The sequence below is a fragment of the Myxine glutinosa genome, chromosome 10, assembly GCF_964187855.1.
Source record: "Myxine glutinosa chromosome 10, kmMyxGlut1.1, whole genome shotgun sequence".
Taxonomy (NCBI): domain Eukaryota; kingdom Metazoa; phylum Chordata; class Myxini; order Myxiniformes; family Myxinidae; genus Myxine; species Myxine glutinosa.
In genome coordinates, this window is record NC_136270.1 from 21,206,131 (window position 1) to 21,224,345 (window position 18,215).

Below are 18,215 nucleotides of genomic sequence, written 5' to 3' on the forward strand. Positions count from 1 at the left end.
GGTTTCAGACGCGCAAAATGGCGCCTTTGCGCACGAGGTTGCAGCAGCACCAAATTGCGCCGCGCACGTGACCGCAGTGGCCGTGCCCGCGGCGCCGATGAACTGGGTGCATTTTCTGACACAAATGAGAGCCTCTATGGAAGAGTCAATGTATAATTGGAAGAGGGACGCCATGTCAGACGAATCCGGGTGTGATCTGGAAAAATTGAGGGAGGAATCCAGGTGTGAAGTGGAAAAACGGATAGCAGAGGCAAAAAGGGATAATAAAAAAATGATGGAGGACATGAGGCGCGAGTCGGGCGGGGTCCCAAGGGTGCACGACGAGGTAACGCGGGTCGAGAAGCACTGGGTGAACGAAGTTGAGAAAAGCACGGGTAACTGGACCGGGGTAGAAATCGCGACACGGGGTTTGGAGCAGCCGGCGACCGCTGAGGTAGAGGAGGGTGTTTTATTAAAGCCAGCGGTCGTCGAGGTGAATAAAGAAAAAGCAGTGCTGGGAATTAAAATTGAAGAGATGACGGAGGTAGCCCGGGAATTGCAGGGAGAAATGGAATATGTACAAAGTCCCTGCTCAAATCATGATCATATGCTCACTAACCAAATAAAGAGTTTTCAGGTGCGCGTGGAAAAGGGAATCCCCCAGGTGAGTCGTGCTGTATATTGTGCGGGTAGATTTTGTAGAAGGATGTTTGGCGACAAAAGGATTTTCGCGCGCTTGGGATCGAGGAAGCATCCGGGCGTTGGTGAAGGGTCCCGTGTGAGTGGAAATGGCACGCGTGTGAGAAAAAAGTGTGCGTCAAGGGGTGAGCGTGTTACGAAGCGCGAGTGTGAAACCGAGTACGAGCGGGAATGCACGTCGGAGGGTCTGTGTGAAACAGGGTGTACGGAGTGTGACACGGAGAGTGAGTTGGTGATGGCGCAGGTGCGAGAGGGCACATCGGAGCGCGAGTGTGAAACCGAGTGCGAGCGAGAATGCACGTCGGGATGTACGGAGTGTGACACGGAGAGTAAGGTGGTGGTGGAACGTATGCGAGGAAGCACACCTGAGTTGGTGATGGCGCGGGTGTGGGAGAGCCCATGTGAGCGCGGTAGTGGGTGGATGCAAGAGTGCATGCCCATGGTGAGTGTTACGGAGGACGTAACGGAGGAGAGGTGTGGACCGAGGGAGTGTGCGAACAGCGAGTGTGCGCAAGAGGTGTGGTGTGTAACAGGGAGTGCATTGGTGGAATGTACGGACGGCGTTGATGCACCGACCTCGGTGAGGGTGAAAGGGGTAGCGTATGCGTGTGAGCATGCAGGTGAAGCATCGACGGTAACCGGGTTAGCGTTTAGGGCGACGGATAGCCGATGCGAGCACTCGGGGCGCGGTGTGTTTTGTTGGATGCAGGGCCCGGCGCGGATCGAAGCTGCGTCGTTTCTCTTCGAAGCGTCGTTGCCGATTCGGGCTTGGCCCCGCCCCGCACGGTCGGGTCCGAGCCTTGTCGGGCCAGGCGACCGGTACGGTTCAAGGGCGAGTGGGAGGAAGCGGAACGGTGCCCCCTCGTGGGGGCGGGGTTCCGACCGGGGGAGATTGAGCCATCGGGCCCGGGACCGCAAGGTACCGCGCCGAGATGGTGCGTGGAATCTCGGCCCGACCAAACCACCTCCCTTGAACCGAAAGCCAGACGGATTCAACCTGCAGGCGACCAAACCACCCGAATTCATTGCTCGGCTTTGCAAAGCCGAGTTTAATGATGTCATGACGCACCGAGGCTAGGATATAGCGGACGGTGAAGATGATGATGATAGTGATAGTGATTTGATACGAAATTTAGAAAAGTGAATAGAATTGGCAGTAATTGGAAAAATTTTGATTGGTTGGAATTTGGTAAGCAAAATTGATAGTGGGACGTCCCCGATGTGGTGGGATGGCCAATCCACCATCCCTCACAGCGGGGGGCAAAGGAGCACTAGTTTTATGGGGTTTATGGCAGTGTAAGCTCGCCGAGGGAGGGTTTGGATAATGTGTAGGGCCCTAGAGAGATGACCTTAGGTAACGTTAAGGTTAGTTAGTGACTGATACCTGTAGTGGGGACGCAGGTAGATTAGAGTGGATGATAATGACGTGGGAGCGCAATAGTTTAAAGGGGCGACTGGGAAGCGCAAGTTTCAGAGGGGAGTAGTTAGATGAGATGATGCCGTGTGTTTGAGGATTGGAAGTGTATGGTGAACAGGTGTGATTGAACAGGTGTGATTGCACAGGTGTGCAACTGAACAGGTGTATGGAGCAGTGTTTGAGTGAGTAATGGTGATGTGTGTTGTGTTGACCAACTGGTCCAGGAAGAGGAGGAGGGTGCAGGTGGCACCAGGTGTGAGTGCACAGGTGTGCAACAACAGGTATGAGGAACAGGTGTATGGAATAAATGGTAGTGTGGAGTATATGGAGTATTGGAATGGATGATCGTGGAGTGAGTATGGTGGAAACTATGGAGTGGAGTGGATGGTGCGAAGGTGTGAATGGGGGAAGAGTGGACCCCCATCACGAATACCCGGGGCGGGTAGTGTAAGTGTTAGGTAGAGGGTATAGGTAAATTGTGGTTGGATATTGGCATCTGTGGTGCGGGTGGAAGAATGATGTTTGAATGGGTGCATTAGTGTTGTGGAAATGGCTGGGCGTGTAGCCTGTTAGTGTGTGTAGTTGGTTTGGGCACTCCACCACTGTGAGGATGTCGGCCAGGTGAGGCCGCAGGTGGGCTCTGGGAGCCGGTAGAGTTGTTGTGGATGGGGCCCGAGGATCCGGAGGACGGACCCGGGTAGCCCAGTGCCAGAGGGCACCAAGGGGTGACAGAGCCAGGAGGGGCCTTCCCCAATTAGATAGGTTAGGGTGAGGAGCTAGGTAAGCTCGGGTGGCAACTACAGTGGTGGAGGTGTGCAGGTGGGTAGACCTGCTGGGAGAGCTACACGTCACAGCCCAGAAATTGTGCAAGGGCACCGGGAGATGAATCGGGGGAGTGAGACCCCAAATTGAGAAGCACCACAGTTTGGTCAATGGGAATTGGTTTTTAGAACCCATAGTGTAAGTTGGCCAATGGATTGGCAGGGAGAGACCCCGGGTAGTGTAACGTGTGTTAAAGTCATTTAGAGGATAGTTAGGATTGGAGTCCCCTCGCACCATCTGCATCCACTCACCTGAGGTGACGTACCTCCACACGATGCCATGTTTTGATTATTTTTTATGTGCAAATGTTTTGGATTGTGAGACGCATCATGACGTGGGTGTGACATTGTGCTTGATGTTCCATCTCTTCCTCCTTATGAGGGTTGATGATGAATTGGTGATGGCAAATTTTGGCTAGAAGGATTGTGGTGACGAATTTGGTATAAGGGCAATAGGGGGAAGACGTGACAGTAGCGACGAATTTGTAAATGTGTAGATTTTGTACATATGGGGTAAGGGCAAGGGTAGTGTAGGTGACAGGGGGGTGACGTACGGTAGGGACGAGCTTTCTCACTTCGCCCTCCGTACGCATTTCACCTTGCATTGCCTTATTGATGTGTACCCTTGTGACCTTACCCCTCGCTCATCTGTCTTGTCCCCCTTTTGTCTCCCACATGACCTGTGCGCCATTGGGCGCCAAGCGGAGCGTGCGTGAGTCCGCCATTGTGCGCCCGGAACTCCCAGAACCAGCTGTCTGCATCGATGCACCACATATGGACCACATGTCTGTGGCCGAGCACCACTGATGGACCCCATGGGTTGGGGCATGGCCCCTCTGCTGGAACCGGCCATGAGGGCCCGAAATCTTGCTGGCGGACCTTGATCACAGGGCACCGATGCCCCACAGGTGAACCACACTAGTCGGCCCTGTGGGCCATAAATAAAGAAAATAAAAACAGACACGTTAGGTGCATTTTATTGCAAATAGGCCACCAGCAAAGGAAAAAAAGACAACAACTGGAAGAAATAATAATAGCCAGCAGGGGGAGCCAAAGAGCAAGAGATCACCTGCAGGGTTAGGGGTTGTTGTTTTTATTTTCATTGGACAATGGTGACTGCACCGATGGGTGCTTGAGGGTGTATTGGTGCGTTTTTGGGTGCTTTCATGGTGCGTCGATGCAGAGCAGACTGTCTTCCCCCCCCCCCCCCCCCCCCCACCCAGAAAGAACAATTACAGGTCCTGGGTTACGTTTTGTAAATAAAAGTAGCGTCAATTGTAAATAATGCTCCCCACCGTCAGTGTGTAGTTTGAAGACCATTCCGCAATTCGGTTAACTGTGGGCGTGAGTCTGTTAGGCAGGGTGCAATGGAGCAGCGGGACACATCTATCTATGTTTTAAAACTGTCACACTCAGGGTCAGGTTAAAAGTAGAGGGAACTACACCTACGTGTCACACTAAATAAACGTTGTAGGCCCGGGACGTGCCTAAGAGGAGGAGGGTGTAGTGTTGTGGATATGAGGACTGTATTTTTTTTATTGTGTGCTTATTATTATTATTGTTTATTCTGCGCCTCCTGCCTCCAGTGTTGTGTAAAAGTAAAAAGGGGCGTCCCGGTAGTTATTCCATGAAACACCACATTGCAGGACCCGATAAAACCCTTGTTCAGTAGCTTATATCTTATTATGTGTTTTAGGGTAAGGCCTTGTCGTCCATTAACATGACACTCCATTGCACCGAGTAAAAGAGATAGATTCCCTTCATTCCCATTCCCAAAAACCTCCATTTCCCCTTTCGTAATGGCCAAGCCTCAATTTGGCAATTACATCCCCTCCAAAGCCGCCATTGACCACGAGGCAGGGTTGGGGAAGAAAGGTGGGTCTCCACCTCGTCATAGAGGGGAGGAGTAAGTCGGCCCCGCTCATCCAACCCAGAACGAGGGGTTTGGCTTGAGAGGGCGGAGAGAGAATGCTTGGGGGAGGTTCGCAAAGGGTGAAGGGCGGGGCCTATATAACCCGCCGCGGGGCGCTCCCCAAAAAGACAAGCAGATGAGTCCAAGAGATGAGCTGAAAGGCTGAGCTGAGCTGCGTGGTGAGGTGGACAGGAAAGAGCTGGGTCGTCAGAGCAGGGCTGAGTCGTGAGGTCCAAAAGCAGATCATCCAGGGAAGCACAAAGCCTGCTATTGGTCACCTTGCTCGCCAGCAGCAGCGTCTACAGTAGCAACAAGACTCGACAGCCGTTTGGGGCCTGGATGGCAGTTTGGAGCAGGGCCGCGAAGTGACGGCGGTTGCCGAACGCGCCGATTCGTGCTGCCGAACAAATTGGACTTTCCTCTCCTTCCAGCCAATTCCTATCATCATTCCCCGTGTGAGTCGTCTTTGTTTGTTCTGTCCTGGGTATTAATTAAGCCTGTTAGGTAAGCTAGTCATTTGCACTGTGTCACCTGCGTCTCATGTCCCCTGTAAATAATCGTGACGGCTCTTTTTGCTTGTGTGTGTAAATAATAATAAACCCCGTTACTCTTCTGTACGTCTTCTTCTTCCTCTTTGCATTCGTCGTCTTAGTCTTTTCCTGATTGAATAGCGGTGGCGCGATACGGCCAACGTCTGGGTGAATCGGGTGAGTCGGGGAACAACTGTTCGGTCGCGGAGCCTCCGCTCGGCAAACAACATCTCTAATCCGCGGACCGTAACAATATCAATGGTTTAAAAAACCGCGCCAGCTGCAATTCCGTGGTGTAGTGTGTGGCGGCGCTATTGCCCCTTTCCGATCCCATGACGCATTGCGGTTCCGATTCGCGATAAGGTCTATGCGCTATCACCGACACTTTTCCACCTTTTCCATACCTTTTAATCAGATTTACCTTATCGTCCATCGTAACCACATTATGCTTGGAAACATGAGCATTATCCTTCTTCGGACCCATGGCTAACACAGACAGAGTAAAGGAATACTGTACGTCGCCTCTGTTGTGAATGCGAAGCAGCGGTTGCGCGTACGTACAGTATACTGTACGTACATATTTATATATTTTTAATGTGCTTTTTATTGTATTTTAAATTGTTTTTTTAGCTTCTTTTATTGTTAATTTATGTACTATTTTATTTATTTTAAATATATTTTTAAGGAAAACAAATGTTTTCACGTCCGTACGAATGACGTAAAGTCGCACATAATGACAAAATGCGTGCCATTTTTTCACGTCAAGAACGAATAAACGGTTTTTTTTTTAGTTGAGATTTTATTCGAATTCAAATTTCATTAAATTCCAACTGTTGGAAACAATAATTATTTCAACTGTTGGAAATATTTTTTTGGTTAACCAACGACGGTCGATTTCATCTCGACCTTCCCCAAATGCGGAAGAGTGCGGCGCTGCAGGAGCGCAGGTGAAACCCAGGAAATGCACGTTGGTGTTCACAGTGGAAATGCCCATGGACGGCATCGTGGTTAACGGCATCGTGGTTAACGGCATCGTGATTAATGGCATCGTGGTTAACGGCATCGTGGTTAACGGCATTGCTACGAATTCCTTCTGGGAATCTGACCCAAGCCACAATCTCCCAAACCCATATCTGTGCAAGTCCTTCTCTCCCAGACACGGTAATGACTAACGTACCCACCGACCTCCCCTCATCCTGCTTCCAGGCACTGGGCTCCTCTGGCTTTGCCGATTGTGAGAGTCAAAAGCTTTTTAGCTCCAGTCAGAGCTGACTCGGTGCTGCAAAGTCTGCCATTTCAATCGTTGTGGGACGGGTCGGGTGTTGTGGGACGGGTCGGGTGTTGTGGGACGGGTCGGGTGTTGTGGGACGGGTCGGGTGTTGTGGGACGGGTCGGGTGTTGTGGGACTGGTCGGGTGTTGTGGGACGGGTCGGGTGTTGTGGGACGGGTCGGGTGTTGTGGGACGGGTCGGGTGTTGTGGGACGGGTCGGGTGTTGTGGGACGGGTCGGGTGTTGTGGGACGGGTCGGGTGTTGTGGGACGGGTCGGGTGTTGTGGGACGGGTCGGGTGTTGTGGGACGGGTCGGGTGTTGTGGGACGGGTCGGGTGTTGTGGGACTGGTCGGGTATTGTGGGACGGGTCTGGTATTGTGGGACGGGTCGGGTACTGTGGGACGGGTCGGGTACTGTGGGACGGGTCGGGTACTGTGGGACGGGTCGGGTACTGTGGGACGGGTCGGGTACTGTGGGACGGCTCGGGTACTGTGGGATGGCTCGGGTACTGTGGGACGGCTCGGGTACTGTGGGACAGGTCGGGTATTGTGGGACGGGTGATGTTGAAGCGATCGTCAGAACGATGTTGTATCGAGACCAGAATCCCGCTCGGTTGACAGTCACACTGCCAAAGATAGGCAAAAGTGTCCTCAAGAGGCGGCTGGGAAATCACACCTTCGGGTATGGACGTTCAACGGCTCCCAATCGACGAACCGCAAATTCCCACTCAAAATCCACGTTACACACACACACCAGATTAACGTCTGGATGGTTGTGAAAATGGTTGAAGCGAGGTGAAGAACCTGGAGCGATGCGAAATCAGGCGCGAGACAAAACGGCCAACGGTCCGTTCTCGAGACGTAACGGCACTCTAATGATTCTCTTCGGAATCAACCGCAAAACCTGTCACGCAGGTTTATCTGTCACAGCGATAACAACTCTGTCGCAGGAATCCCTTTCCCAGGAAACCCCAAAGTTAACCAGAAATGTTGTATACCAAGAGGTTTTGAGAAATTGAAAATTGACAAAACGTCATGTAGGCAATGTACTGTGATATTGCTCTAAAATATACATGTTCTTTTCATCATATATTTGTATTATTCTTATTCAACCCGGGCGAAGCCGGGTACCTCAGCTAGTCCTATCTAATTTTCCTCTCCTCGTTTCAATTTAAATTTCTTTTCAATATGCACGATACTTCACTCCATAACGATTCTCATTTCCATTTCATTTCCTTCTACTCCCACCCAACCCCTCCCTCCCAACCCCTCCCTCCCCACCTCTCCCTCCCCCCATTCCCTCTATTCTCCAAACGGAATCTTCATCAAGTACAAATGCTTCTTCATTAAATAGAAAATATTAAAAAATCATTATAAGAATGCATTTCAACCACCAGCGGAGTTTGGGGGGGGGGACATGGGGGCAATGCCCCACCTTAATTTTTTTCAGTAGTTTACAATTAAGATAAAAACATCCTGTATTTAAACGTGAGTAACAATAATGAACGTAAACTGTATTTGTGATTTCACGTAAACTTTAACTACACTAACAAACGGTAATTTTGGAAGTCAGACCCAGCTACACATTATTAATATTAAGCCCTTGCCCCCCCCCCCCAAATAGAGAAGTAAAACCACGCCTATGATTTCAATTAACCCTTGTATCTCTTTTGTAAATGTCAGATTTGTGCTTATTCTCCACCACGATATACGCCTCTTCTTCTTCTCCTTCAAAAGGATTATTATTCTGAGGTTTTTGTCTGCTCTGCACCTCGTCCACAAACCTCAGCCACAAACCTCACCCACCTTTCCCCACACCCCCATTCATACAGCGCAGCGTTTCTCCGTGCGTTTAACAACCGTTCAAATGTCCCACCCAATGATCGTTATCTCTGTCAAAGTTGGGAATATGGAATCAGGAAAAGCATCCACCCAACCCCACCCTGTCAATACTTTCCCCTCACCTCACACACTCAAACCTTCCCCCGCACCTTACACTCAAACCTTTCCCTGCACCTTACACTCAAACCTTTCCCTGCACCTTACACTCAAACCTTCCCTGCACCATACACACAAACCTTCCCCCACACCTTACACTCAAACCTTCCCTGCACCTTACACTCAAACCTTCCCTGCACCTTACACTCAAACCTTCCCTGCACCTTGCACACAAACCTTTCCCTGCACCTTACCCTCAAACCTTCCCTGCACCTTACCCTCAAACCTTCCCTGCACCATACACACAAACCTTCCCCCACACCTTGCACACAAACCTTTCCCCGCACCTTGCACACAAACCTTTCCCTGCACCTTACCCTCAAACCTTCCCTGCACCTTACCCTCAAACCTTCCCTGCACCATACACACAAACCTTCCCCCACACCTTGCACACAAACCTTCCCCCACACCTTACACTCAAACCTTCCCCCGCACCTTGCACACAAACCTTTCCCTGCACCTTACCCTCAAACCTTCCCTGCACCTTATCCTCAAACCTTCCCTGCACCATACACACAAACCTTCCTCCACACCTTACACTCAAACCTTTCCCTGCACCTTGCACACAAACCTTTCCCTGCACCTTACCCTCAAACCTTCCCTGCACCATACACACAAACCTTCCCCCGCACCTTGCACACAAACCTTCACCCGCACCTTACACTCAAAGCTCCCCCCGCACCTTACACTCAAACCTTTCCCTGCACCTCACCCTCAAACCTTCCTCCGCACCTTACACTCAAACCTTTCCCTGCAGCTTACACACAAACCTTCCCCTGCACCTTTCACTCAAACCTTTCCCCGCACCTTACACTAAAACCTTACTCCGCACCTTTCACTCAAACCTTTCCCAACTGAAACCCCTCATCCAACCCTCCCCCCAAAGCCTCACCTTGCAAACCCTCCCCCCATCTGTAACTGTAGGGACCTCAAACATCTGAGGTCTCCACTCTATCCTGATGGATCTCTCAATCCAGGCCTCTGCCGATAAACCGGACATCATCTGTTTAACAGAATCTTTCCCCCCACAGGACGTCCCTGACTCCTTAGTATCTCTCTCCAGTTACTATCTCCTCCAATTTGATAGGCCTGAACCACATCCCGGTGATGGAGTTGCTCTTTACATCAAGAACACAATTTCCCACTGTCCCTGTACTTACCTTACACCTCCAAACCCCCAGGATTACCTCTAGCTGCGACTCCCCCTCCCCTCCCCCCCTGCCACCACTTCTTGTTCATCGGTGTGTTGTCCTGCCCTTTATTACTCTAGCTACATCTCTCTGACAACATGGACAAACTTTTAACCACTCATCCCAACTCTCTCTTCCTCATATGTGGCGAGTTCAATTGTCACCATGCAACTTGACTGGGTGTTGGTACCCATCTCATCAGCCATGGCACTTAAGCAACGGACTTGAGTCACTCGATCTGTGAACTTTTCCACCCAGATTTCTCCGAACGGCAAATCCTGCCTTGGTAATGACTAACTTTCCCGCAAATGTTTCCTGTTCTCCCTCTGCCCCAATTGGTTCATCTGATCATATGCTTGTGAAAGTCAGCATATGTCTGGCTATTCTCAGAGAGCTGCCTCAAGGCCGGCGAGTCTTCAGAGCCGGCGAGTAAATTTCACTTCAGCAGATTGGCAGGCACTGCAAGCAGCCATTTCTCATCAGGACTGGTCTCCCATATCTACCGCTCCTGATAATAAAGGGACAAATTCATGGAATTTTTGGAAGAAATATGTTTTAGAGGATGAAATCCCTGACCCATTAGTGCAAAAATAGAAACTTTTGGGAGGGTAATAAGCCGGATATTCGTGTTATAAAATCGGACTATGTTCACTTCCGTTATTCAAATGAGCAACTTCCGTCCATTCACGTGATGTCACAAGCACACAGCTCATTGACAGACGTTATTCTCGCGTTCAAGATGCCGATGCACCGAGTTTTTAACTGTTCCAATCAAGACACGGGCGAGAGTTACGTGTTGATTTGAAGTCCAGGCCCACGTGAGCTAAGCTCGGAGATAGTCCTCAAGTAGTTATCTATATTACTAGAATACTAGCAGAGCCTACCTGTCGCTTTGCTGACGGACCAATTAGTCGGCCTGTTTACCAAAAATTGCTACATTGGTTCACTGCGTCTGTAATGAGTCTGTGTGCCAACAATAATGAGTCCATGGATCACTATAACTCGATCAGCATATGGGAATATATCCTTAGTTTGTTGAAGTGCCAGTCAGTCTTTTGGGACTTTATTGATCAGGTGTCTGTTGGAACTGCCACCGGTAACATGGAACCCAGTGCTACCTGCCGCATGGTCAGGTTGTCAGCGACTAAACCGACACCCATCACTGGTAGGGAGTCAACGGCCATCCAGTAATGAGATGGTGTCTCCTAAAAAAACACCCATCCGGTTTGGACTGGTTCAAATCATACCAAAGACTTTAAAAATGGCATGTGCTACTTGCTTGCTTGAAAAGGTAAAGCACGGACAATCCCCTTTGGTTGGCATCCATGGGGAGGAGGAGATTCGGTACTTTCCTGTTATCCCGGACCTTTTACCTCAGCGTTTTTTAGGTTAGGGTTAGGTTCAGGGTTAGCATTAGGGTTAGGTTCAGGGTTAGCATTAGGGTTAGGTTCAGGGTTAGTGTTACGGATTTATGTGGATTACTATTCAGGTCTTTGCTTATCAATGTGTAGTCGAGTAATGGTTGTTGTGATTAAAGGGTCAGGAGCCCTTCTGGGAAAAAGGAGACCGGAAACGGAAGAAGAAAAGACACGAGGTCCTGGAGAAGCGACGATCTTCTTCCTCTTCCTCGCCGAGCTCCGACGAGAGTTGGTATCGATATTGAGCAGCGTGGAGGACGCTGCGTTTGAAAGCCCGTTTGACAAAAGGAGTTACCTGCGCGGGGTACTTACCCCTTGACACGTCAAGTTGCCGTGGGTTCGTGCACGGAACCCAGCGTCTGGCACAGTTCGCCTCACCGTCTACAAGGACGCGTACGGGTCGCACCTTGGGCCTCGCGCGCGTTGCAAGCCGCGCTTGGTTTTGCCCCGTTGCGTGGCAAGGAGGTGTGCGCTGCAGCAGCTGTCCCCGGTACGAGACGTGCACATTTGGAGCACGTCCGCCCGGGGTTCGTTTCACCGCCCGTGTGCGGAGAAGAGAGACATTGTGAGGGACAGTGGCCCAAGTGGTCGTGAGTGGGGACAGGGGGGGACACCTATGTAAGATGGCCATCTTAGTGATTGATTGTTGATGGTTGTTGATTCCTTGGGGGAATATATTATTGATTACTCTGGATCCTTGGTGTGGGGTTTCTTATTGACTGGAATTCATATTGATTGCGTTACGAAAGCGTATAAATCATATATCTTTCTGGCGGGGTGCCTCCCATGGTCCGGGGGTCACCGAGACCAGGTAGTTACTGGGAGGACCACGTAACAGTTAGGGTTAGCATTAGGTTCAGGGTTAGAGTTAGCATTAGGGTGAGGAAACAGACCGCTGAGGTAAAAAAAAAAAAACGCTGACGTAAAAGGTCCGGGATAACAGGAAAGTAGCGGAAATTCCTCTTGAGGAAATGCCCCGCTGAGTATGGTGAAAAAAGCGGTGCCATTGTTATGACGTCGCTGGTACCCAGAGTCTCCCAGGAAGTGACGGTAGTGATCGTCCGTGTGTGTCTGTTGGTGTGTGAGCTCTATTATGAGCCTTAGCCTATGTATAAAAAAAGAAATAAACAAGTACAGATACATTCAAAGTACACCGCCCCCATGCCAAATAAATAAATATCCTCCAGCGTGGCATTGCCTGGACGCCTTTGGCGCCCGGCAATACCACCGTGCAGCTTATAGAGACTGAATTGGGGTGAGAGATTTGTATAATAATTGATTGATTAATTAATTGCATCATTAAAATCAATAAATAAAGATCATAAAATATATTTTAATCAATTGGTTAATAGCATACCTAAACCACCAGTGCTTCATCCAAAGCTGTAACTTTTTGAAAATCAAGTAAATAAGTCATTAAATGAAAAAAAAAGATTAATTGATTAATCAATAAATAATTAATCGATGAATTGATTAACCAATAAATCAAAAATATCCTTTATATCCACATCACTTGGTCACTGTCATGTCCAAATATTAGCTTCCTAGCTCAAAAGGTGCCTGAGATATTGGCCAGATGAGAAAGAAAATAAATAAATGACTAATAATGAAAAGAATAAAAAATAATCATAAAAAAATTAAACAATTAATCAATTGGCTAATAGAATACATAAACCACCACTATTTCATCCGAATCTGTAACTTAAAAAAAAAATTAATCAAGTCATTTATCGAATTATTAAATAATCCATTAATAAATTAATCAACAAGTACACATACATTCAAAGTACACCGCCCCATGCCAAATAATTAAATATGCTGCAGCGCGGCATTGCCGGGGCGCCTAAGGCGCCCGGCAATACCGCAGTGCAGCTCATTGAGGCTGCATTGGGAGGGAGAGGTGTACACTAATTGATTGATTAATTGTATAATTAAAATCAATAAAAGATTATCATAAAATATTTTCTTAATCAATTGGCTAATCGCATAACTAAACCACTAGTGCTTCATCCGAAGATGTATCTTTTAGAAATTTAATTAAATAAGTCATTTATAAAAAATTAAATAATTAATTGATTACTCAATAAATAATTACTCGATTAATCAATAAATAATTAATAGATGAAATGATTAATCAATAAATCAAAAATATCCTTGATAGCCACATCACTTGGTCACTCATGTCCAAATATTAGCTTCCCAGCTCAAAAGGTGCCTGAGATATTGGCCAAATGAGAAAGAAAATAAATAAATGATTAATAATGAAAATAAATAAATAATAATCATAAAAAAATTAAATTATTAATCAATTTGGTCAGAGAACACATAAACTACCACTATTTCATCAGAATCTGTAACTTAAAAAAAAAACATTTTTTTGTCATTAATCGAATCATTAAATAATTAATTGATTAATTAATAAATCAAAAATATCCTTTGCAGCCAAATCACCTGGTCATTGGCATGTCCAAATATCAGCTTCCTAACTCAAAAGGTGCCTGAGATAATGGGCAGAAGAGAAAGGAAATTTGATTAATTAAAGAAGTACTTAATTAATCGCTAATAATTAAATAACTCCTCAATTTATTGATTAATCAAAAAAAAAATACCGTTTTTGAGAAAGGACTTGCTCACTCTTGTGCCGAAATTTCAGCTTCCTAGCTCAAAGGATGGCTGAGATATCGTCCGGACAACCAAGAAAGAAAACAAGAAAACAAGAAAACAAGAAAACAAGAAACCAGAGTGAAAACTGAGTACTCTCTTTCAGCGTGCGTCACTGCCGAGCCCCCTTTGGTGCCCGGCAATGACGATTTGCAATGCCTGGAGATGGCATAGGAAAGGAGCGGTGTACAATAAATCAGAAATAGCCTTTACAGCCAAATCACTTAGACATTGCCATGTCCAAATATCAGCTTCCTAACTCAAAAGGTGCCTGAGATAATGCCCAGAAGAGAAAGGAAATATATAAGTACTCAATTAATCGATAATAATTAAGTAACTCATCACTTAATTGATTTATCAAAAAAAAATAATACCGTTTTTGACAAAGTACTTGCTCACTATTGTGCCCAAATTTCAGCTTCCTAGCTCAAATCATGGCTGAGATATCGCCCGGACAAACAAGGAAACAAACAAGAAAGCAAACAAACAAACTAGAAATCGGTCAGAGACCGAGGACTTGCCGGAATGTACTTTTTGTCAGGGGTGTTGGTTAGAAGGGAATCAGATAATGTTTGACCTTGACCAGATAATGTTTGACCTTGAGTGACCTTGAAAGGTCAAAAATTGTTTTTTTAACTAATAACTCTGTCAGATGTCATGGTGCCAAATGAAATGTCATATGTGACTTCCTATATGTCAGTAACAGCGAGTGTATGTATATCTCCTGTACTTTTAGAGTTATAGTGGTTTGAAATACGTATATTTTAAATGAAAACTCGACCCCCCTGATTTCACGTTTTGGGTGACCTTGAGCTTGACCTTGGGCCTAGAGAGTTAAAAATTGGGCACAGTCTATTCCAGGGCGAGGCATATATGTGTGTAAAGTATGGTGATGCTATGTGCAATGATGTAGACATAGTACAGCACACAAACAGACAAACAAACAGACTAGAAATTGGTCAGAGACCGAGGACTTGCCGGAATGTACTTTTTAAAAATCGGCCATTTTGGATCGTTTTTCGGTTTTTCCAAGATGGCGGCCGAACCAGGTGAGCGATTACGTCATCATTATTTGTTTTCTAAACTAGATTATGCTCAAGAAATTTCATCTTGATCGGATGAAGTTTTGTACTTGTCGAATTATGACGTCATATTTGAGGCACCTATGACATCATCATTAACATATTTTATTCCCCATGGAGAGTTCTTTACAATGAGCCATGTCTCAATTTTTTCTATTCAGCACTTTCGGAGATATAGAGGTGCAAAGTTTTTCTGTTTTTCCAAGATGGCGGCCGAACCACGTGACCGATGACGTCATCATTTATTTTTTTTCTCCACCAGTTTATGCCGACAATGCGCTCAAGAAATTGCATCTTGATTGGATGAAGTTTTGTACTTGTCAAATTATCGGATTATGACATCATAATGGAGGCCTTGGTTCTAGAGAGTTAAAAATTGGGCACAGTCTATTCCAGGGCAAGGCAAATATGTGGGTAAAGTATGGCGATGCTATGTGCAACGATGTAGACGTAGTACTGCGCACAAACAGACAGACAGACAGACAAACCAACCAACCAACATACTTGCCAAAATCTTTTCCGGCAAGTAACAAACAACCAGGGTAAAAACTGAGTACTCCCTTTCAGCGTGCGTCATTGCCCAGCCTCCTTCGGTGCCCGGCAATAACGTTATGCAGCGCCTGGGGACGGCATAGGAAAGGAGCGGTGTACAACAAGAAAGCAAACAAATACAGATACATTCAAAGTACACCACCCCCATGACAAATAAATAAATATCCTCTTGCACAGCATTGCCAGGATGCCTCCGGCGCTCGGCAATACCGCAGTGCAGCTCGTAGAGACTGTATTGGGAGGGAGATGTGCACAACAAGAAAGCAAACAAACAAACAACTCGAGTGAAAACTGAGTACTGTACTCCCTTTCAGCGTGCGTCATTGCCGAGCCCCCTTCGGTGCCCGGCAATAACGTTATGCAGCGCCTGGAAATGACATAGGAAAGGAGTGGTGTACAAAAAGTGCCCTTAGGTCTACAATTGGTTGGTGGCTCATTGTGGCTGAGTTTGTCATATGGCCCGAGGGCAGTTTGCATTATTGGAAGATAGCCGATCGATCTCGCAGGAGCGCCTTCACCGCACAGTGGTCCACATAAACGTTACTGTTCTGCACCAACTGACCCGCAGCATGGCGACAGCCAACGGATCCTGCAGGGCGGCCTCCGCCGAACGAGGCGCTGCAGCTCAGCCTTCAAGTTAGTCTCCTTCATGGCCTCAACTGACCGTCGTACTCGTATAGCTTAGGTTTGTTTACCCATCTGATCTAATTTTTAGCGATTTAAAAGTCTGGTGTAGGTTTGGCGGTCAAGGTAGTCGGCTTGAGATCTCAGGGTCCTGAGTTTGAGCTCCTGTCAGATTGTTGAATTAACACCAGGTGGGTTGACTCAGTCTGTCATCCTTCCGAGGTCAACAAAATGAGTCCCAGCGGACTGGTAATGGGGGGCACTGCATCAACCGCACCCCATAAAATGATGCATCCTGGTGGTCGATGGCCTTGTCCGCCTGCACACCCTCGACTACATGTACTGATGCAATGGATCAATATGGTGTTGATGTAGTTAGTCAACTTAGTGTGGACCAAATGACCTCTTCTTGCATTGAATTAAACGCCCTTTTGGAAACCCTCGGGTCCAGTGAGGCCATTTTGGAAAGCAAGATAATAAGTAATGTGAGGAGATGAAGGCGACGAGCGCCCGCGGTCACTGACCTCCTCCCTCCATCCCCGATCCGGGCAGGGCGCCATCTTTCGCTTCCTCGTCAAACAGAACACGCTCGGCACGGCGTCTTCTCTCAGTCTGCGAACCGCTTTTCTTCCCAGGAGCTCGTTACACAAATCCCTTTTGTAATCCCCCGGGACAAAATGCTCCGAGCACAGGCGGGAATTCTTGGTGAGTATCGGATTTTTTACTCGCAGCACCCGAACCCATCTTTTCAGCAGCTCTGGGTTTCCGAGCGGGAAATGATGAAATCCGACGACAGAACTGCATTGCCCCGACCTGTTGGTACATCCGACGGCCGAACAAAGCACCATTGTGCTCCGAACACGACCGCTTGCTCTACCCCGGTGCGGGTTCACTCCTCGCACAATTCACAGCGACCAGCTGGAGATGACGTGTCGACACGTGGTTTCAAAGTTCTTCCGGGCAGAATACAGTACAGCAAGTCTGGAAATCAATCGATGAACTTGCCCCTCGTCTCAAAGGCCCATCTACTTATTACGTACGCAAATTCCCCCGCTTTTTCCCTTCTCTCCAAACGCACTTCGTTTCCCTCATCATACATCTCATAAAAATAAAAGAATAAAGAAAGAATAAATAAAATGCAAATAAAAAAAATCATGTGCTGATGAGGGGTTGTCTGACCATCAGCGGCACAGCTGCACTTCCAGCAATGATGCAACCAGCAGCCACAGCCTGCATATCAAACATAAGGGCAATACCCCTGGCGCTCACCTGGTGGAATAAACAGTAAACTACCTCGATTAAGGGTATTTTAAACCAATTTCAATGGTTGCTAGACAAGGCAGCATGCAGAATCATACTAACATAATCATAAGACTTTAAACAAACAAACAAATACCTATTTTGGGGGCAAACCCCACCTCCCCCAACCCCATATACCTCCTAGAACCCCAATTTTTCTAATGCCTTGAACAAACATTGGTACATCATGGGTGATTAAGGTTGTGGTGAAGTTTCATTAGAATTGCATGTGTAGTTTCCGAGAAAAAAGCAAATACCTATTTTGGGGGGCAACCCCCCCTCCGTAGACCCCCAAAGGGGCAGAATTTTTTTAATGCCGTGAACAAACTTTGGTACAGCATGGGTGGTGAAGGTTGTGGTGAAGTTTCATCGAAATTGCATGTGTAGTTTCAGAGGAAAAAGCAAATACCTATTTTTGTGGGGGGGGGGGGGGGGGGGGACAAACCCCATGTATACCTCCTCAGACCCCAATTTTACTAATGCCATAAACAAACTTCGGTACATCACGGGTGATGAAGGTTGTGGTCAAGTTTCATCGGAATTGCGTGTGTAGTTTCAGAGGAAAAAGCAAATTCCTATTTTGGGGGGTCAAACCTGGACCCACTTTGGGGGGGGTCAAACCCCCCCGTAGACCCCGAACTTTTTAATGCCGTGAACAAACTTTAGTCAAAACACAACAAATATCATTTGTGCTAAATTTGGTCGCAATCCCATCAGCGGTTTTGGAGAAGTTGTTACTTGAAGAAGTTGAAGAAGAAGAAGAA

General features: G+C 47.4%; 1 protein-coding gene across 2 annotated transcripts in view; it reads right to left on the reverse strand.

The window, feature by feature from the left end:
* LOC137434369 (uncharacterized) overlaps nucleotides 1-17,093 on the reverse strand; it is a 39,853-nt gene extending 22,760 nt beyond the window's left edge. The window contains exon 1 of one of the 2 annotated variants that reach the window (XM_068127286.2): nucleotides 16,677-17,093. In XM_068127286.2, coding sequence (XP_067983387.2) covers nucleotides 16,677-17,000 — 324 coding nt within the window. In that variant the 5' untranslated portion in view covers nucleotides 17,001-17,093. Of the gene's footprint in view, nucleotides 1-16,090; nucleotides 16,198-16,676 lie in introns of those variants that run through there. The other variant, XM_068127288.2, reaches the window with a different exon arrangement.
* Nucleotides 17,094-18,215: the final 1,122 nt, after the last annotated feature.